The 21,618-nt window shown below is 34.5% G+C and overlaps 1 protein-coding gene across 4 annotated transcripts in view; it reads left to right on the top strand.

The window, feature by feature from the left end:
* Positions 1 to 21,618, top strand: part of LOC111060470 — a 131,790-nt gene that overhangs the window by 27,482 nt on the left and 82,690 nt on the right. For all 4 annotated transcript variants that reach the window (XM_039429166.1, XM_039429165.1, XM_039429167.1 and 1 more), the window contains exons 2-4: positions 11,242 to 11,439; positions 14,198 to 14,401; positions 19,164 to 19,352. In XM_039429166.1, the coding sequence (XP_039285100.1) occupies positions 11,242 to 11,439; positions 14,198 to 14,401; positions 19,164 to 19,352 (591 nt within the window). The remainder of the gene's footprint in view (positions 1 to 11,241; positions 11,440 to 14,197; positions 14,402 to 19,163; positions 19,353 to 21,618) is intronic.

Here is a 21,618-nt window from a genome sequence, read left to right as displayed (position 1 = left end):
TTAATATTTCTCATCTATTTCACTATCCATGACAAACTGCAAGTTGATAATCCGTTTCGAAAATTTTTCAACGACACTACAGTCTAATTTTTGAATATTTGTTATTAAAAACTAGTTACTAAAAACATGTGTAGTGCTTTCGGATTTTTTAAAATCTATTTTCAACACTATCTACTTTTTGATTATAATATTCAGTACCTGTTCCAGGGGCCTGTTTCATAAAAGTTACCATTCCTGTAATACAGGAAAAGTTCCTGTATTACAGGTGAAATTTAGAGGTAGGTGTTTCATTTGCCTGTATTACAAGTAAATAATACAGGACTTTATCATAGTTGTGTTTCATAAAAAGAAACTTCCTGTAATACTGGACCTATAAAATATTGAATATTTTATCATTGTTTAGATCATCCTAAAACTTTTACAAGTGTAGGTTGAATTTTGAAAAGCAACATTTTGTTGAAAAGGCAACGTGTTAAAATGGATGAAGGTAGTAGTTCTAGTTCCGGTAAAGATGACTATGTTATGGCCAACCTTCGTAGGCCAAGAATTTTCAAGGACAGAATTTCTTACAATATGATGCAGGAGACTTATGAATATAATGAATGGTTTAGATTAAGCTTTCCTCAATAAAGCGTCATTGGAAATATTCAGAAAATGTACGTCCATAATTATGTTTTATGTTTTTTATTAAACAAATTTAATTAATGTCGTTAATTTAATTATTAACATTTGATAATTAACTTTTTTTGAAACATTACTATTCACATAACTGTTATAATGAGCTATGTAAGTTGAGTAGTTATTATAATTTCTCAACTATTTATCATTAACAAAGTTATTTTCCAGTATGAATGCAATCTATCCATCGTCAGAAATTTGATAATGTGGATTTTCCACCAAAACTTTTCAAGTAGCACTTTGTTCAAATACTATATTAGGCTCGCTGGCCAATGAAAACATTAATTCAAAATAAAGGAACTGTAATACTGGCGAATATTACAGGCGATTTTACAAGTGTAGAATTACTTTTATGAAACATAATTTTACAGGATTGTAAATTTTAGTTTATAAGTCCTGTAATACAGGCCCTGTATTACAAGGGTTTTATGAAACAGGCCCCAGTACTCAGCTTGTATGATAGAGAAAGAAAGGTTTGAATTTCAAAGTTATCACAAAGAAAGGCTTAAATCTGTGCTTGTTTGTGATGTATGATTTATAGTTTTATAAACCAATCACCTCATTTCTTTCCCGAGGAGAATCATTTTATTCATAGAGAAATTTGAAATTCAAGTCAGTAACAACAACTTGTATATTCAACAACTTAGAAGTTTCAGCTTTGTTCTGAAAAATTGTAAAATTGTTAAGACAAAGACAGTAAAAATCCACTCACATTAAATATGTTGTAGTAAGTATTATCTGAGGAAAATGAAATAAAACAATATCTTTTCTCTATGGTATTAATGAAATAAAAACACTTATATGTTGTCAAATTCTAGAAAAATGTATGGATCATCAACATAATACCATAGAAATTCGACTGAGTCACTTTCAATATTGTAGAACCGTTCCATAATGAAATAAAAACACACATATGTTGTCAAATTCTAAATAATGTTATTTGGTACAGGACCATGGTTTCGTGATCACACAGGTCACATTGTCAGCGAAAACCATGGTCACGAAATCATGGCCCTGTATCAAATAGCAAAGAATACAACATAAATTAAATATTATAGAAGTTTTCTCTGGCATAAGCTAGAAAAATATTAATCTTCCAATTCTACTGAGCTTGAAGGCCTGACAATATGAATCTTCATCGTCATTCTATGACTGAGGGATTGCCTCCAATACGTTTTTTATCACCATCAATTATTGTTCTTTGTTTTCATTCGTTACCAATTTTGAGTGAATCATGTACTTGTTTGCAATAAACTCATATTTGTAAAAAGGTCGGTGATATTTTGGAAAGGATTATAATAATAATCAATTATTAAATCTAATAGAAGCTACATTTATGAAACTAAGGACTTCTGTTACTGTAAATATTAACCAAATAACTATAGGCTATAGCAAAAGAAAATGAAAGTTGTATGAAAGTGTCTAAAGCCTCTGCTATGATTATGTGATTGCCTATGTGAAATAAAAACACACATTTATTTTGTCAAATTTTACACATTTTTATTTGGTATAAGACCATGGTCTCGTGATTACACAGATCACATTTTCCAAACAGGTCCTGTACCGAATAAAACTGTAGAATTTGACAACATATGTGTGTTTTTATTTCATTATGGAACGGTTGTACAACATTGACAGTTACTCAGTCGAATTTCTATTATAGATGGTATTATGTTGATGATCCATACATTTTTCTATGTACAATCGAATGTAATAAACACTTTCGAAAAGTAGAGAGTAATTAAAGCTCACTTGTTAGTTTTGATTGTTATGCGAACGTCTGGAATGAGACAAATAAATGGAATGTAATAATTTAATAATAAAATATATTTTATTGACGGATAAAATATCATTGATCATCTTGAACAATAATGAACAGTTTATAATAGATCAAAAATACCGGTATCAGCTATCATATAAATCAAATGCAATGATTTAATAATAAAATATATTTTATTGACGAATAAAATATGATTGATCATCTTGAACAAGAATGAACAGTTTATCAGATATATCGGTATAAGCTATCCTCTATAGAAGGCAGTGGCAAGGCAGCGAATCGGCAACGCTGTACTCCAATGTCTTTCTCCACTGTCATTATAACGTGGAGCTTACTATAGTATACAATGGATCAATCAATTTATTAATTTTTATCAGAAATCGATACGATAGTGTTCTCTTTTCAATCCGATCTCGCTTTTCGATATTATCCCAATTTTCTTGTATATGTGACCAAAATAGTAGATAGAATACAGTTAAGGACATCGACCTTGGAAAATCGATATTGCCAAACAAGCAGAAACACTCATCATGATCTAATGGGTTAGAAAAGGACAACGTGACTGGGAAGGACGAAGAACTTCGTCGCGTCTATAAGGTCGAAACAAAACAGTTCCTATTTGAATTGGACACAACGCTGTGTGTGTATATTGTTTGGTTGAAAATTGTCTTGAAAGTTAGTGTCTACTATGAAAATGAGGAGAAATGGTGGAAAAGCAGGAGTTAGTCATATTTCCTCAAATTACAGCTGGGGTCAATTTCCTAAGCTGGGTTCACACATATGAGAGACAGTGGAAGTGACTGAAACAGTGAGAATATTATTAACAGTCAGTTCGATGCAAAAGGAGAGAGCAAAACAGCAATAATCGAATTACAAAAATGAATCTGCTAACATGTTTATTTTGGATAAGGATAAAACAAAGGTAATACCTTTCTGGAGAACAATAGCGGGTAACTTGGAAGTAGGGATGTCAATCCCGGGACTGATTTCCAATCCCGGTATTTCGGGATTATCGAATATCAATCCCCGGGATCTCGGGACTGATCCCGGGATTGGCAAAAATCAGTTTAATGCATTTTTAACCAATTGTTCCTCTTCAATTACATGTTCAGTAACAGTGTGTGGAGATGAAAAAGGGCCCATTAAAGAGGGAGAGGCTATTATTAAAATAAAAAATATACTTGGGAATAATATTAGAATTGAACATTCTATTTCTATAAATGTTTTCAAGATTATAGGAGTAACTGTTTTATTACATGTCCTACCTTAAATTTGCTGTATCCTAGATGATAGTGAGAACTGAGGAAAGCAAGATAACTCATCAGAGTCTTTTTTATGTAGACAAAAGCATTTCTATCCTACATCAGGACGGGATAGAGCTCACACTTTAATTACGTCAAATACTGTAAATTGAATTAATATCACTTGAATTAATAATATTTATAATAAAATAGAATACTTTTTGTAAGACCGTAACGCCATACCGACCAAACAACGCGAAAGCTGAACCACTACACTACTAAATGAAATTTCGTAGAGCCAACTATAATATTTACTCCAACTAGATATTCTACCAATGATAGAGAAAGAGAAGAGGAGAGGAATAATTAGACTGAGAGTGAATCGTTGCTTTAGTGCTTAATTAATTAGTGCTTTAATTAATTAATTACTGTATTAATTAATTTGCTTTAATTAGTGCTTTTTTATTTCTGATTTCTGAAGTCTTTTCAAAGTTCGGAATGCATTTCAAGGAAATGCCATCAGCACTATTGCAAATATTGCGCCGTCTAGACTGGTAATATTGTGGTGCTGTGTAAACAGAAACAAACGTAGAGGCATAAGAACCAAACAACAACCATTCTGCCAATTATGCGAACTAATAATGCGAATTCTATTAAGCCAGTGAAGAGTAGGCTACAGTATACAATCATTATTATGTATATGAAACTGTAGACTGTGCCGGTAAAATAAATTAGTCAAACACGTAGAACAATAAATTAGTTATAGAAACTCATATTCATCACCATAAATAAACTCCATATTGAATTGTTTTTGGAAAAATATGATTCACAATTTCAGATTTTCAATCCCGAACATCCCGGGATTGACGCTGAAAAATCCCGGGATTGTTAGGTATCAAAAATGGACCGGGATCCCGGGATTGACATCCCTACTTGGAAGTCATTGGCCAAAATAATTATAGAATCAGTCAATAAGTGCTATAGTGAGGTCCACGTTATAATGGCAGTATTTGATCAACTTTGGTTTTGCTATCCTTGTCTATCATTCGACAAAGCCGGTGGTACTATCCTTTTCTAGGTCCACAACGATGCCAATTATTTTTTTACAGTTTAGAAATATAATTAATTAATGAAAAGAATCGGCATCGCCATTCTTCTATCTTTATCCACTGTCATTATAACGTGGACCCAACTATAGGAGTTGTGATTAACTTTGGTGTTACATGGAGAACTCATCTGGAATTCCTAAAAAACAAATTTGAGGCTGTGCAAAGGCTAAAAATAAACTATGTACTGGTGATATTTTCAAAGCTTTTCGATTTGTAGGGCCTATATCATCAAGCTATCAAAATGATAAAGTTTTCACGGGAAAATATTTTTCTCCGATCATTAGTTTTTGTGATATGAGCGGCTAAGGTTTGAATTTTTGGGACAGAACACTTCAAATTCGGTAGGAGATTAATCTATGAGATTTGGAGGATGAATTTTCCATAGTATTGTTGATTGAATATAACAAAAAATCGAAAATATCATTTTTTGTGAAAGTTATTCAATTAACTAAAAATAATTCTTTTAGTTGAGTTATTTTTGTTCATTTTTGGTAAATTGAATAACTTTCTCAAAAATTGATATTTTCATGTTTTATCAACAATACCATGAAAAATGTATCCTCTAAATCTCATTGATTAATCTCCTACCGAATTTGAAATGTTCGGTCCCAAAAATTTCAACTTGAGGCGCTCATATCCCAAAAAGTAAAGCTGCGTTTACACCAAAGTTATTAACAAAATGTTAATAATTTAATATTTATAGATTCTATCAGATTGAACATAACTTATCATATACATGATGGACTTATGTTTTTGTCAAGTTCCGTTAAATCTAATAGAATCTATATAGATTAAGTTATTAACATGTTGTTAATAACTTTGGTGTAAACGCAGCTTAACGATGGGGAAAAGTGTTTTTCTGAGAAAACTTTTTCATTTTGATAGCTTGATGATATCCAAATCGAAAAACTTTGGAAAATATCACCAGTACAAAGTTCATTTCTAGCCTTTGCACAGCCTTAATTCTGCAAGTTTTGTTTTGAGAAAGCTAAAAGCTACCCTGTATTCGACTGCTCTTAGAAGTGTTTATTTCTCCCTGTTTCACTCCCTGCTAAACTATAGAATGATTTGTTGGGGAAATTCTAGTTGTGTGGTGGGGAAATTCTGTAAATTCTGATTACAGAAGTGGGTCTCGAGGGTGATGAATGGGGAATCAATTCGAATAAGTTGTCGGCCTCATTTCAGAGAACTTGAAATTCTTCCACTCCCAATATGTATTTCCAAAACAATTTGCTTCATAAAAACATATACAAGAATTTAACACAGGTGAAGCATTTCATAGATACTCGACCAGGTACAGAAGTAACTTGAGAGAGGATGCGCACCGGAGTAGCATGTATGAACGAGGTGTACGGAGCTCAGGTATTCGAATGTACAACTTGTTGCCATCTCACTTGAAATAATTATCCGGAAGAAAATTTAGAATTCTATTGAGAAGGGAGCTGCTTTCTATTGGTGCATATACGATGGAGGAGTTCAATGTATAGGCCTATTAAAAACCTCAAGCTGGAAGTTTATGAGGATAGTACACTTTTTCTTGTTCGAGTTCGACAAATCCATATAAATAAATAAATAAATATAATTTTATTCTCATTGAACTGATCATTGATTACAGACAACGTCATATTCTAATTGTAATTCAACACACAACAAATTCGAAATTCAAATTCAATATCAAACACACATACATCTAAAGATATAAAGTGAAGTCACTTAGTAATGGGTTGAAGCATGACCCTGTATCTTTTTTGTAAGAGGTCAGTGGCCAATGGTCGCTCGGTTACTCTGGGAACAAACCAATCAGAATTCATGGAAATTATATTTCCATGGTCAGTGGATGAAATGAAATCATAAAATTATTCCTACAAGTTCTAATGGACGCTCGGTCACTCTGGGAACAGTCCAATCAGAACTTATGGAAATTATATTTTCACTGTGTCGACCACTTTCACAGTCACTGATATAAAAGAATCCAGGTTTTAGGAGGCTTCCGGTATATCCAAATATGTACTACCCGTATTTTGTGTCTCCAATTTTTTGCGACTTACCCATTTTCTAGCCTTCTTTGTCTAGACTACTATCGATGAAACACAATGTGAACCGTACCTTAATTACAAGTTAAACTTCAGATTCAGAACTTCAGTTTGTCTTCAACAAACAGACGGCTAGTATAGAAGTGTTTACTGTCTGGCGCGGCGATCATAGGCTGTCAGCATCGGTTAAATGGGGGAAGCATTATGTTATTCATAAGAAATGCTGACGGTTGAACGTGAAGCTCACGTGACGACCTTCCTGTCTGCGAATGACGTGAGGGATGCGTCTCGTCCACCACTACAATACATTTATCGATCCTTTATCTTTAAGGTGAAGTCCTTCATAAACCTGCCTTGCCCTCAGATTTTCGGACCAGCGCCATTTGCATAATGGATAATACGCCGTGTATACACGAGCTGAGTACAACCATAGAGAAACAATAGCGTAAGTAGATATCCCATGGTATAGGGCGTTTATGTCGCAACTTTCACTGTTATCTCAAGCCGATTATTGTTGATTATTGTCGATTTTTACTGTTTTGACCGGGTAAGAGTGTATAAACGGCAAAATTTGAGAAACTACCAGCTTCATGAAGCTTCACAGGAAAGAACTACGTGGACTAACAGCTTGAGATAACAGTAAAAGTTGCGACATAAACGCCGTATACCATGGGATATCTACTTATGCTATTGTTTCTCTATGGTACAACTGACACGTTTCTCAGGCATTTTGTGTGAGGTTTAACTCGAAACAGACTTTATTCAAATAATAAATAAATGAATAAATGTTTATTTCCCCCAAAAAACTAAAACTACAACATCAATTTCACAAAATATTAGATAAATTACAATATTACATACAAAATTCTTATAATGTGTCCTCTACTTGTTTAGTTTTTTCTGTGTGGAAATTGACCTACTCCACTATGGCGTACCATGTTCTAGAGTAGGTTTTGTTAGTTTTTTGTGCGTATTATTAATTAGTTAGTGTTTAGTAAGTCATTAGGTGGTTAGTTGTTATTTGAAATAATGTTTTCTATGTTCTGTCTTCCTTTCCTCATCAACCAATTGTGTACTATTGTTTTGAACTTTCTAGGATGATTAATCTGTTTAAAGTTTGCAGGAAGTAGATTATATAATTTTGGTGCTAAATGATTGAAATGTCTCTGGTATAGTGCCTTCCTTGCAACACTGGTGATTTATAATGAAACAGTTTTACACATATAGTTCTATAGTAAGGTCCAAGTTATAATGGCAGTGTTTGAAGCTTCGTGAACTTGTAGTGCACAAGTCCGAAAAAAAATTTGATTAGGAATGGTATTGCTATCCTTGTCTATCATTCAACAAAGCGGATAGCGCTATCTTTCTCGCGTTGCTCTGTTGCCAGTCCGTCTTTTAACAATGTAGAATTAAAAATTAATTAACAAAATAGTTCATGTTAATTATGAAAATTCATTAAGAAATTATTGAAAAATATAATTTCTTGCTTAATAAAATATAATTGGTTATTTTGAACGAGAATGAACAGTTAAAATTACATCGATAAACCTGTAGGCTCTTCAGCCACCGTCTATAGAAGGCATTGACAAGACAGAGAGTATCGGCAACGTTTTTCTCCTATCTTTCTCCACTGCCTTTATCACCTCACTATAGGGGTTGACGATGAAAATATCTAATCGTGTATCTTGATCCTTAAGGGGCATTTACATTAGTCAAGTTTCCATGAATTCAAATTCTGTGTGAAATGATTGTTGATGATGAAAATATCCAATCGTGTATCCTTAAGGGGCATTTACATTAGTCAAGTTTCCATGAATTCAAGTTCTGTGTGAAATGATTGTATTGAAATGATTGTTGATGATGAAAATATCCAATCGTGTATCCTTAAGGTGCATTTACATTAGTCAAGTTTCCATGAATTCAAGTTATGTGTGAAATGATTGTATTTTGCAAAATTGAAGTGCATTCACAAGAGCATAAACTTGAATCCACTATACCAATGTAGACCCCTTTCAAGTGTTATTGATTCAAGTAAATGTTGTACATTTTGACTTTTCGATTCAATTTGAATCTTGAAGGCACAATCTAACCTACAAGTGGGAAAATGGGATAAAACAGTGTTGCCAGTCAATGTAGAATGTATGAAAACAACTAGATAGAAAAGTATGATGCAAGAAAAATATGAAAGTGAGACTGGCCACTAGTTTTCATAAGCTGAAGAGTAATTTATAAAGGGAAAAATCTAATTTCGAAGGTTTCTTTGCAGGCTGGCCACTAACTGCAAAGCATCGCACAAACGCATCGATTTTTTTTTCGTACGGTATTTAACGTCCTTATAAATTCTATTAGATTAAACAGGTGATTTCAAACAGATGATGTTTGCCGAGTTCCGTTTAATCTGATAGAATTCATAAGGACGGCAAAATATCATATGAACAAAAATCGATGTGTGTGTGCGGGGAATAAGACAAGCATAAAAATATAACAAGCATTTATGTTCAGCCTAAAAAGAAAGCTTCGAGAAGAATTGGATTTTTCACTTCATCATAATATTATTATTAATATCAAGGCACCGATCTTCGCTCGTTATTTATTTATTGATGAAAAAACGCAATCATTCTTTAAAATGATTGGGGAAGGACTAACAGGCACATCCCAAAACTGTATCTTCCCAGAATTTTGATTTATACACTATAAATATTCCAAAAAGTAGGTTATGTTACATACACTTGAAATCAGGTCCAATTTCCAGTCCAAACATTTGAAAACAGAAAAGTTCAAACTTAGATTGTTTATTTACAAACCAAATTGAATCACAAAATAACACTCACTAAACACTTAAAACTGTAGAATATTTTTTTGACTTTATCCTGTTTAACTAGGAGAGCTCAATTTCCTTTTTCTAGTTGGTTACCTGCTGCTATAGCAGCACCAACACCAGTTTCTTCTTTGGTTGATTAACTTTGAAAATTATGATATACTCTAATTTAGAATGAGATAAAATGTCATGTCAACAAATCAAAATATTTCGATCAAGTCGATTACAATTTCTAGATAATATTTCTCGTGAGATAAGCTGATTGATCGCAAATAGTTTAACAGCTGAACATAATTCAGTATCTCTACCTCACAGGCACTCCTATCTTCCGTTATCAACAGATGACGAAATTACCATGTGTTTTTCCAAGGATGAATAATAATTATCCTTTTCGTGTCCTTCATTGAGTTTTCTCAGGGATGAGACCTAGTGCAATCGAATTTTCATATCATAAACCTACTATGTTCCAAATTTCGTGAAAATCGTTAGAGCCGTTTTCGAGATCCGTTGGACATAAGTAAATATATAAATAAGCAAATATATAAATGTATACAGAAATTGCCTGCTTAATATAATTGGATATTATAGGCTACTTCTCAGCTGATGTGAACTTGAATTGAAGTGAACTAGACTTCAAGATTTCAAGATCACTCATTTGACTCAATCAATAGAAAACACTTGAATTCTAGTAAAATTCACCAATGTAAACGTAGCGAGAGTTATATTTCCGTTGTATCCTATACTAATAAACAAACAATTTCTGTTTATATGTTCAGATGTTTTTATATCTGTATGTGACCGGATCTCGAAAACGGCTCTAACGATTCTCACGAAATTTGGAAGAAAGTAGGTTTATGATATAACAATTCGATTGCACTAGGTCTCAACCATGTGATAACTCGCTGAAGGACATTAAAAGGATAAAGACGTCCTTGGAAAACAGCTGGAAATTTTGTCGTCTGTTGATGATGGAAGTGAGTGTGCGATTGCAAGTGTGTGGAACTGAGACAAATTTATTACTCAGCTGTTGAACTTTTGTAATCATTCAATCAGTGCCGGTTGTACAAGAGCCGGTTAAATTTTTAATCCTGATCAATTCCAGTAGAACCAATCTGATAAGCTATCTTTTTGAAATGGTCTTCTCTGATTTGGATTGAAATTTAACATGCTTTTGTGAGAGAAATTTATGCATTCCTCTGGGTATTAATCTCAATCCACTTTCATTAGATAGAACCTTTATGTATGAACTATAGATATTTTATAATTTCTTCTTTCGTAATAAATTTTATATGCTTTTGTACTCCAGAGCGGAGCTCGGTGCCTCGATATTGATTGTTAATATGGCAATGGATGAAACTTGATTCGATTTGTTTTTATATTGTTTGATCCGATTTGATTTGATATTTTAGGACGGGTGCGCAGTTTTTAGACCGTGTGAATCAGACTCGATTTGATGTTTTAGGATGAATGGTAATGATACCAGTAATTTGTTCTTCGTATGATTGTAAACATGCTTCCATTGAATAAAGCTTGATCTGATTTGTTTTGATATGATCTAATGTGAATTGATTTGATGTTTTAGGACGATTGGCGAGGCCGGGTACGTAGTTTAGACCGACTGGCTCTAGCGCTGCGACAGGCTGAGTTCTCGCGATACCTGGCCACAGTGGGACAGCGAGGTGGTTTGGCACTTCTCTCCTTTCTGCTCAGGTCGCTTCACGATGATCGTAGTCAGAGGCTCGTTTCCTCGTCTCTCAGGGCTGCCAGGTCGCTTGTACAGGTCAGGTTGAATAGTATTATTATTGATGTTGCTTTCCATGACGAAACACTATATAATAACTTTGTTGTAGTTCTGACACTGTGTTACTTGTAAATATTTGAAAAAAAACACTTACTTTTCTTGGAGCATTTTATTCCTGAAGAGGAGCTTTATCAGCCTGAGGCTGTTTTTTTTTCAAATATTTACAAGTAACTCAGTGTCTGAACTACAACAAAGTTAGTATTGATGGAATAAAATAGAGAATGCATTTATTCAAATGCTAATTAATATATAATTATTATTTAACGAAAATCCTAAATAAATGCTGCAAATCACCCCGAAGACCTCTGCTACTGCAGACATTGACAACAGGGTTAACAGCTTACAAAGAGCTGTTAACCCTGTTGTCAATGTCTGCAGTAGCAGAGGTCTTCGGGGTGATTTGCAGCATTTATTTAGAATTTTCGTTAAATAATAATTATATATTAATTAGCATTTGAATAAATGCATTCTCTATTTTATTCCATCTGTATCTGGTTAGCCGCTATGGCTTCGTATAAAATGAGCGCTGCTATCCAGAGATTGTCAGTTTGGTGTAAGGGTAAGCATTCCTGACTGGCAATTGGGAGGTACCGGGTTCGATTCCCGGGCTGGCAACTAATTTTTGAATTGTAGTTCTTATCGAATTTCCATCTAGCTGTTGACCCTGTTGTCAATGTCTGCAGTAGCAAATGTCTTCGGGGTGATTTGCAGCATTTATTTAGGATTTTCGTTAAATAATAATTAAAGTTAGTATTATTATAGTTCAGGTCACCAAGATCAGCATTGGTTTATGTAAAAAGCTTTGCTTCAGTTATTATGTCAGTTATCAGTTATACAAGTTACAAAGCTATATAGTATCACATAGATACGACCACCTCGTCTTTCGGAGGAGACGATAAGCCGTCGGTCCCGATTACCTAAAAAGAAGTCGTCTTCTCTCATCATCATCATCCCTCTTACTCATTACCTACGCACAAGCCTATGAGCTTATATAGGCATCACCCTCAGTATTATTATTTGCGTTAAGCAACAACTGAAATCCCATTGTTTTATTATACACATTGCTACATATTGCTACACAATACAATTAATGAATTACATGTATTATCAATGTATCAATTAATTATTTTCCTACTTAAGATTTACAACTATTTTTCTTTTGATATGATTTGAATTGAAAATAATTATTTTTGAGATCACTGATTGATTAGGCCTATATAAATGTACTATTTCTATGTTTTTTTTTTTTATAAAAATATAATGTAAAACTTGACTCCTTCAGTCGTCAAACCTTAATTCTCTAGAAGGTTTTGGAGAATTCATTTTTCGTGTGGTAAGATATATATTTTTTTTTTTTTTGAAATTTTCAACTGAAAAGGAAATTGCTTTGTTTATTATTCTTCATTTTTTGTTTGTAAGATTTCTTTTTTTATAAGTGTTTTTTTCATTCTTGTTTGTTATATTTTCTGTAATAAAACTGAAACTGAAATAAACTCCCTTCATCTGGGGGTACCAGGAAAAAGGGGAAAAATTATTATTATTATATAGTGAGATTCTCTAGAAATGACCAGCAATGGTTGTATGTGGAAATGTTTGTTGTCAGGTCAGTTATCAGTTATAGTTACAAAGATATAGGCCCTGTTGCACAAAGCCGGTTAAAATTTAACCGTAATTAATTTCACGAGAACCGATCAGAGAAGGCGTCTTTGAAAAGACAGCTGCTATGATTGGTTCTCGTGGAATCAATCACGGTTAAAATTTAACCGCCGTTGTTCAACCGGCACATAGTGAGATAACCACAAAAAATATTCTTCTCCATTACGTAAAAAAATATGTTCAGTTTACCTAATGAACAGTAGTCCAACTTCTACGAAAAAAATGTTGTGCAATAAATTATACAATAGACAAAATAAGTTTTACATGCACAAATTCTCTCCAAACCCAAAATTATCAGTTGACGAATTCACAAAAGTGAACAGCAACGGACGTATGCCAACGAGCATAAGAAAACTCGATCACCAGGTGTCCAAAATGTTGCAACGCACACAGACGCCCATCTCTCTATGTCTGCTCAGGTCTTCATGCACTATTATTGATGTTTCCTCAGTCTGTCTGCATGCGTCCATCTGTTTATGTGTGCGTCAATCCTCCTCTACCAACTGTAGAAATTTTATTTCAGTTCTACGACATTTTTTTTAATAAAGTTCTGTTTGAAAATACTGTTTCATAATATAAATTGAAATATAATTCTGAATGCCCTTTTAAATTATTTCGTCACGGTATGTTCCTGCTACTAATGTCATTTTCAAGTTGCTTCAACAATGTTTTGTTGATAGTGTTATTCCTCCATGATTGGAAGAATGAGACTTCTTATTCTTTCAATGTTTTGTTGTATTAATTATCCAGCAATTTTTTTCATCCTTCCCTTATTATTCTTCCCAATCCCATCCTTTCATATATATATATCGTCTATTTACTTTTCCTGATACCTTTTCACCTTCTCAAGGATTGAAGGTTATCCTAGTACATGGATATCCATAGTTGGAAAAACCCTTCAATCTTCCATCCTTTTTTGCACCACTTTCTTTTTTTTCTCCCAATGTGCATTGTTGTTGTTGTTTGCATGTATTCATTTGTTAATCTCTGTATTGGACTTGTATGTGTGTAAAAAGAAATAGATTGAATTGAATTGAATTTGAGATATTGTATGTTTTAATTGTTTTTTTCGTGCGCACAGGTTTTGCCAGTTGGCAGCGTACACTCTACGCTCCCCTGCCTGGTGCCAGTGCTGTGCCGCCATATTGGCGGGGGCGGTGGAGGCAGTGTGATGGTGAAACTGGAGGCGGTTGCCGCCCTCAAGACGCTGATGCGCGTCGTGCGTCCTCAGCCAATCGTCGACATACTATTTGCCGACAAGTGCTTCGGATCCAGGAGCTCCAAGGTATAAATACATATATTAATCATGGAATATCGATTATAATCGAATCATCATACTGATTATTAATCATAATTATTGTTATGGAATATGATTATTGATTAGTATTAATCATCGACAAACTACAGGGTTATTCTAAATGATGGACCCATCAAAACTTGGTATTTAATAAAGTAAAAATGCAAAATGGACAATCTTTATACCAATTGAAAGAGAACGTTTCAAATTTTTTATTTAATACCTTACAAGTAGTGTTCAATGTAGCCTCCGGCTGATGCACGGCAAACATCTACACGGTATCCAAACTCGTCCCACACGCGAGAAAGCGTATCTGGTGTAATATTGAGTGCACGGCAGCAGTGATACGGTTCGGCAGATCATGCAGCAGCCGGAGGCTACATTGAACACTTGAGAGGTATTGAAAAAAGGATTGAAACTTTCTCTTTCCATTGGTATAAAGATTGTCCATTTTGCATCTTTACTCTAATAAATAACAAGTTTTGAAAATGAGCCCATCATTTAGAATAATCCTGCGTAATTTTGACAAGTTCTTCGGTTCAAAGTCAGTAATATCATAGAGAAAATAAAGCATAAATATGTGTAGCATGATACAATAAAGTACCTACAGACTTATGCGCCACGGACACATACATTTCACTTTTCATCAGTGGTTGCTATTCTTATTGTTTCTGTATTTGTACAGAAGCTGTAATAAGGTACAATAAGCATAGCATCTGATGAAAAGTGAAATGAGCGTGTTCGTGGCTCAGAAGTCAGATTATGCTGTATTTCTACTTTCCTTGCCCTATTACCATAGGTAAGGAAAGTATCGCTTTCCGAAAAAATTAAGGTACCCCAATTTCTAAATTTCTATACATTTCAAGGTCCCCTGAGTCCAAAAAAGTGGTTTTTGGGTATTGGTCTGTATGTGTGTGTGTGTGTGTGTGTGTGTGTGTGTGTGTGTGTGTGTGTGTGTGTGTGTGTGTGTGTATTAGTGTATGTGCGTCTGTGTACACGATATCTCATCTCCAAATTAACGGATTGACTTGAAATTTGGAACGTAAGGTCCTCACAATATAAGGATCCGACACGAACAATTTCGATCGAATGCGATTCAAGATGGCGGCTAAAATGGCAAAAATGTTGTCAAAAACAGGGTTTTCCGCGATTTTCTCGAAAACGGCTCCAACGATTTTGATCAAATTCATACCTTAAAAAACATTGATAAGCTTTATCAACTGCCACAAGTCCCATATCTGTAAAAATTTCAGGAGCTCCGCCCCATCTTTGCAAAGTTTGATTTTAGTTTCCCAATTATCAGGCTTCAGATACAATTTAAATAAAAAATTTCAAGTGGAAAAGATTGAGCATAAAAATCTCTACAATTAATGTTCAGTAACATTTTCACCTAAAATTGAAAATAAGCTCGAAATTCGAGAAAATGTGATTATTCAATTGCTAACTGTTGGCAACTGTTGATTCTATTAAATCATTCACTATGATGAGATAGCAGACTTCGTGTGTCTGCAGCGCTATTGTCCTGTTACCAGCTGGCTCAAATCTTTGAATAGTAGACTTGAGAAGCGCGGGAACACTAGCGTCAGGTGATCAATTTTCATAACGGCAAGGAAAGTTGTGTGAGTGCGCCACACCAGATTTTCTGTATAGTAATGCTATTGTGTTATTACCAATAAATTACTATCTAAATAAAAAAAATCTTTTTCGTTTTGGAGATGAAGAAGAAAGTGGTAGAAGAAGATTGGTGAAGACGGAGATGGATGATGGAAAGGATTAAAATAAAGAAGAAAAGAAGAACAAAGTATTCAGAGGAAACTGAAGATGAAGAAGACAGTATAAGCCTGGGGTTAGACCAGACGAGTAAATGCTTGTTCTGAACAAAGATTAATAAAAATGTGATGATACCAGTTTAAAAGCTCTAAACCCACGAGAACTAACATTGGATTCATTGGCGGCGCTTCCGTAACGGCCAAGTGAGCCGGGCCCACCCAAATGAAATAGTAAAGTACATTTTAAAATGCTTCAGGTTATACGATTAATAGTTATTATTAAATGAAATGCAATATAAATTAATTTTGAAATGTCAGCTGGTAAAAACTCTCAATCAATCAATCAATCAATCAATTTATTCAGCCTGGCGATACATTAGTACATAAGGCTACGTCACAGAATATTTTATAAAATTACGATACATAATAAAATCATAATTCGGTCAAAATACATAGGCTAATAAAAAAAATAAATAAATAAAAAAAAAATGATATTTCTCTCGTTGAAATATCATGCAAATCATCGCGTGGCCATCGTAGAAAACGTACGAGCTCGACGATGGCCACGAATCATTACGTAGCACATTGAAGGACCCCACAATTCAGGCCCTTCTATAGTGAGGTCCACGTTATAATGGCAGTGTGTGATTTGCAATGGTGTTGCTATCCTTGTCTATCGTTCAACAAAGCCAATGGCGCTATCTCTTCCACGCATTGCGATGTTGCCACATATATCGTTTATCAACAATATAGAAATTCAACCAATTGACAAAATATTTAATCTCAATCATGAAAATTATCATTACATCTTTAAAAAATATATTTTCTTGACAAATAAAATATGACTAACCAATTTCAACAATAATGAACAGTTAAATTGATCAGATATACCAGTATCAGCTGTTTGGGTGGCAAGGCTGAGATCTGGCAACCCTTTTCTCCTATCTTCCTACACTGCCATTATAACGTGGACCTCACTATAGCTCTCATAAGAACGTATTGGCCAGGCATCGCAAGCCGGCGGCGCTTGACTGGCTGGGAGCAATGCATGCATCGGTAATTCGATATAAGGAGCAATTGCGCCCATTTGAACTGGTTCATTGCCCGTTGATTCACAGTATTCTCGCTCGGACTGCTGAGCGCTAGTGTAGCTTTGTACTTGTTTACATCATCTCATCATGTGAATCCGAATTGCCAAACAGGTTGTTTCATCATTTTATGAAGTAATAAGTTAATACTTTTAGCTACTTTTGTGCTAATATTTGCATAGATTAATCAGTTCAGCAATAATACAACTGTTGTGATTGCTGATTGTGAATTTAAATGCGTGATTTTATTGTGAAGCTCTGTATTAGTGTGTGGTGATCATGATCATTAGGTCTACTTTGACAAGTCTTTTGGTGAGTTACATATTATGTTGTTTTAATCTATTTGATTGACCGAGCGAAGTGAGGTCTAAGATTCAAGTCGACGGTTTGGCATTTCTCTTAATGTTTATATGTTGCGCATTTACGGCGAAACGCGGTAATAGATTATCATGAAATTTGATAGGTATGTTCCTTTTTAAATTGCGCGTTGACGTATATAGAAGGTTTTTGGAAATTTTGCATTTCAAGGATTATATAAAAGGAGAAAAAGGAGCCTCCTTCATTAGAGTAAAAATCAGACTATAGAATTATTCATCATAAATCAGCTGTCTATAGTGGACTATAATACTACCCGTTCAAAAACATCGAACATCTTGAAAATGTATCTTTCCATCAACGTTGTAGACAGTTGCAGCCAGACCTGATAACAGCGCTCACACTCACTTTACGGGACGACACGTCACGGTACGATAAGACAGAAAGCTCTATGTTTATTTAGGATTTTTTCTAGACATTTTAAATTGATAAATTATATATTAATATTTGAGAAAACATAACAACAGGTCAATGTAACTTAATGAGCGCGAGGTCTACTGTTCACAGAACTACTAGTAAGAAAATGACATAGATTACCTGCGTAACAACTTGTAAAGTTGAATATTATTTATTTATTCATTCGTAAATGGAGACAACGGGGGTCACCCCAAATCTGTCTCCTTTACATATTTGTACAATACAAAATAGTACAATATGCTTCATAAAGCACCCCTACTTCCCAGCCCCACCCCCAACTTACTTGATACTTGATACTTGAGGTCGTTGCCCAGGACTGGGGTTTCCAGATCGGCAGTGTCATTTCAGAAGAAATAATAATAACCACAAAATGGTTATTCGTTTAGTGGAGGAGCAGCCACCCCAAAAAGAGGTACCTCATCCCACTCCTGTAGGGAAAACAGAGACCTATCTAGCAGCCCATTTCTTACTGCAGCACAGAACTCCACATATCGCATGTCTTGCGCCTCCCTCGGCAGTGTGTTGAAAGGCGAATGGCCTGAGCAGGAAAACTGCTGTAGGTCCCCCGCCAGTCTGCATCGAGGTAATTCCAGTTTGGCAGCATGTCGAGTGTTGTCAAAAATCGAAGAAGTGAAGGAATCCTGAGGCGAAATAAGTTGCCGCAACAGATAACCGTATTAATATGGAAGAAAAATACGAGGTTTTAACAAAAAGTTGATCTATAGAGTTGCTTATAATTTTCGGCCATATATCTCGTCAATCATCAAAATTATAAAATTCTAACTTGTACCATTTGATTTCCCAGCTAATTTTACATAGGCCTATGTATAATTAATCACTCAAGTCCCCCATCAGGCCGTGGCAAAAATGTTATTAATTGAATTTTCAAGAAAAATTTAAAATCTTCCGCCATCATGATCTCGGTAACAGAGCATTTTGGGTCCAATGTTTACTAGATATTTTGAAGTAAGGAAACACCTCAGAAAGGTTGTCGGTATACTCACAAAGTTAGTAAGAATCAAATTTATACTTTTCTCTAGTTAATCCAATTACTGGAACTGATTTGTTTTTATTCAATTCAATTATTACCTGTGATTTCAGCAACGGGAAAGCTCACTGCTGTGCCTGATGTACTCTCTGATGACATTTCCGAGTACTGAGTTCAGCTGCGGCAGGCTTGCCAACTGGATTGTGCGAGCGGCAAGCCGTGAACCTAAGCGACGAGTACGCCAGTCCATCCTGGAAACGTTGGCAGTACTGGCTCAATTTGTGCCGCGTTCCCAGCTCAAGGTATGTACATACAGAAGGGTCCCAGATCCCAGTTCGTCACGATATTATATATTGTTGTCTTCTCCCAATCATATTATATATTATAATTATGATTTGTAATTGTCAATGAAATAAATTAATATGTCCTGATACACACTAACCTAAGGGCCAAGCCACATGAAGCGTTTTTGCAATATTACAGCAAACTAGTGGGCAGGGCAGAAAGCTCTCCGATTGGGTGATTATCAGCTGATTGGATTGGCGTTCGGTAATCAGCTGATAATCACCCAATCGGAGAGCTTTCTGCCCTGCTGACTCGTTCGCCGTTAGTGCAAATTCAGTGGAAAACGCTAATATGTGACTTGGCCCTTAGTGAGGCATTAGTGTAAAGTGAGTTCTAGGGTATAAGTTAGGTTAGGTGTTAGGTTTTTCTTTTAAATGGTAATATGCTACATTTGGACTGTTGTAAAATTAGAATTGGAACCGTTTTGGGCTTATAAGTCTGTGGTACTTTTCTGTAAGTTGTGTAACTCTGAATGATTAAATAAATAAATAAATTCTGTTACTTTTTACGATTTCTCTTTGAATTTATGGATAAATATATGATACTTTATTGGACCCCTTCGTATACGAACGCTAGCGAGCTGAAATCTGACCACTCTGTTCGTACAGAACGAGTAGGTCGCGGTGTAGATTTCGGTTTTGATAGATGCCACTAATCAGCTGTGAATGATAGCAACATTTGAATGATTTCCTGCTGATGGTGCGTTTCAATTCTCTAATGTTCAATATTCTTTAATAATAGAGACATTCCGCAGTCGACGACGGAAAGCATTGTTGACATTCATATTGTCCAAATTTCAAGTGTGCTAAAATAGCTGATCAAATAACTTTTCATTATTTGTCTCTATTATTAAAGAATTGAACAATTCTAATAAAATCAACATATTGCCATTTAAAAATATAAAAAAGTATAAGCTCAACCTTCCCCATTAAAACATAAATGAACATATTTTTTTAGGTTATGTAGACAAATTGAAATCCACCCAATCTGAGATTCTCTCCCTGTCGTGGTCGACGACGGCATTTACGCACAAACGAAAACCCAGGAATTGAAACTCAACTGTAGGATACCCTTGTCAACTCCTACGCTTTACAACCCAGAAATTTTCAGTTATCACGTTTTATATACTCTGTTATAAATTGTTAATCTCAGAAAATGAAAAAGCTTTATTCTTTGCCAAATTTTGTCAAGTAATAAGTTAATGAGTTCATCTGTTGAAGCTTATTTATTTAATCATTCAGAATTACACAACTTACAGAAAAGTACCACAGGCTCAAAACGGTTCCAATTCTTATTTATACAGCAATCCAAATGTAGCTAGGTTATTTGTCACTTAGCATTAACACACAAAAGTCATTTTTAAATTAAAAAATATACTTCTAAATTAAATTAAATCAATCATTATTGATTAGAAAACTCCAAACTTTAAAAAAACTATAACATTTTGAGACCGAAAAGACTAACACACTATCTGTCATATAGTAATTTTAAACCTGGATTTTGTTTTTGAGTGTAAACATAGGCAAATGCCGTAGCAACAGAAGAATAATTGGATACAGTAGGATAATAGATAACTTTATCTTCAACATCAGTGAACAGTCATAGCCTACATAATTCATTAAAATCTCAATGTAAATTAGGTACCAATTTGTACGTATTCCAATATTTTTTTTGTAGATTCTACTCTTAATGTTGAAAAACACAAATAGAAATCGTAAACCAAGATGATTTGTCTCTAGAGATGTAGCTGGTGAAGTCACGAAACCAGGTTCTTTTGTGAATATATAGGCCCAAATTATAAAAAGTGGTGACTTATAATTTATACCAGGTGATTCAAAAAGAACTTTACAAATTTGAAAATTCATATAAATCTTATTAAACAAGGTACAGAGCTGGTTTTGGTGTTGTTTTAAAGGAAAACACTCCAAGTTTTGACTCAATTTTTAACTTATAATTTATTTGTGTCTCTCATCATGGAAAAATACCACAACATCATACATATCGTGTTTCGTATGGAGACGTTAAACCGTCGGTCCCGGCTGCCTAAAAACCAGTCGTTAGGTCATGTCAGAGGCCCTGAAATTGATCAGTAGCGACCTGAAAACTCTGAAACCAGACCTGAGCCAGCCGGGTCACTCGGTATTATTATTATTACATAACATTACTGAAATGTCTAGGAAATTAATGTGTATGATATCATATTGTATTAACAGTACAGTGAAA

This window comes from Nilaparvata lugens, chromosome 5 (assembly GCF_014356525.2).
Source record: "Nilaparvata lugens isolate BPH chromosome 5, ASM1435652v1, whole genome shotgun sequence".
Lineage (NCBI taxonomy): Eukaryota > Metazoa > Arthropoda > Insecta > Hemiptera > Delphacidae > Nilaparvata > Nilaparvata lugens.
The sequence above is the reverse complement of the archived record's forward strand: the minus strand, read 5'-3'. Positions and strand labels throughout refer to the sequence as shown.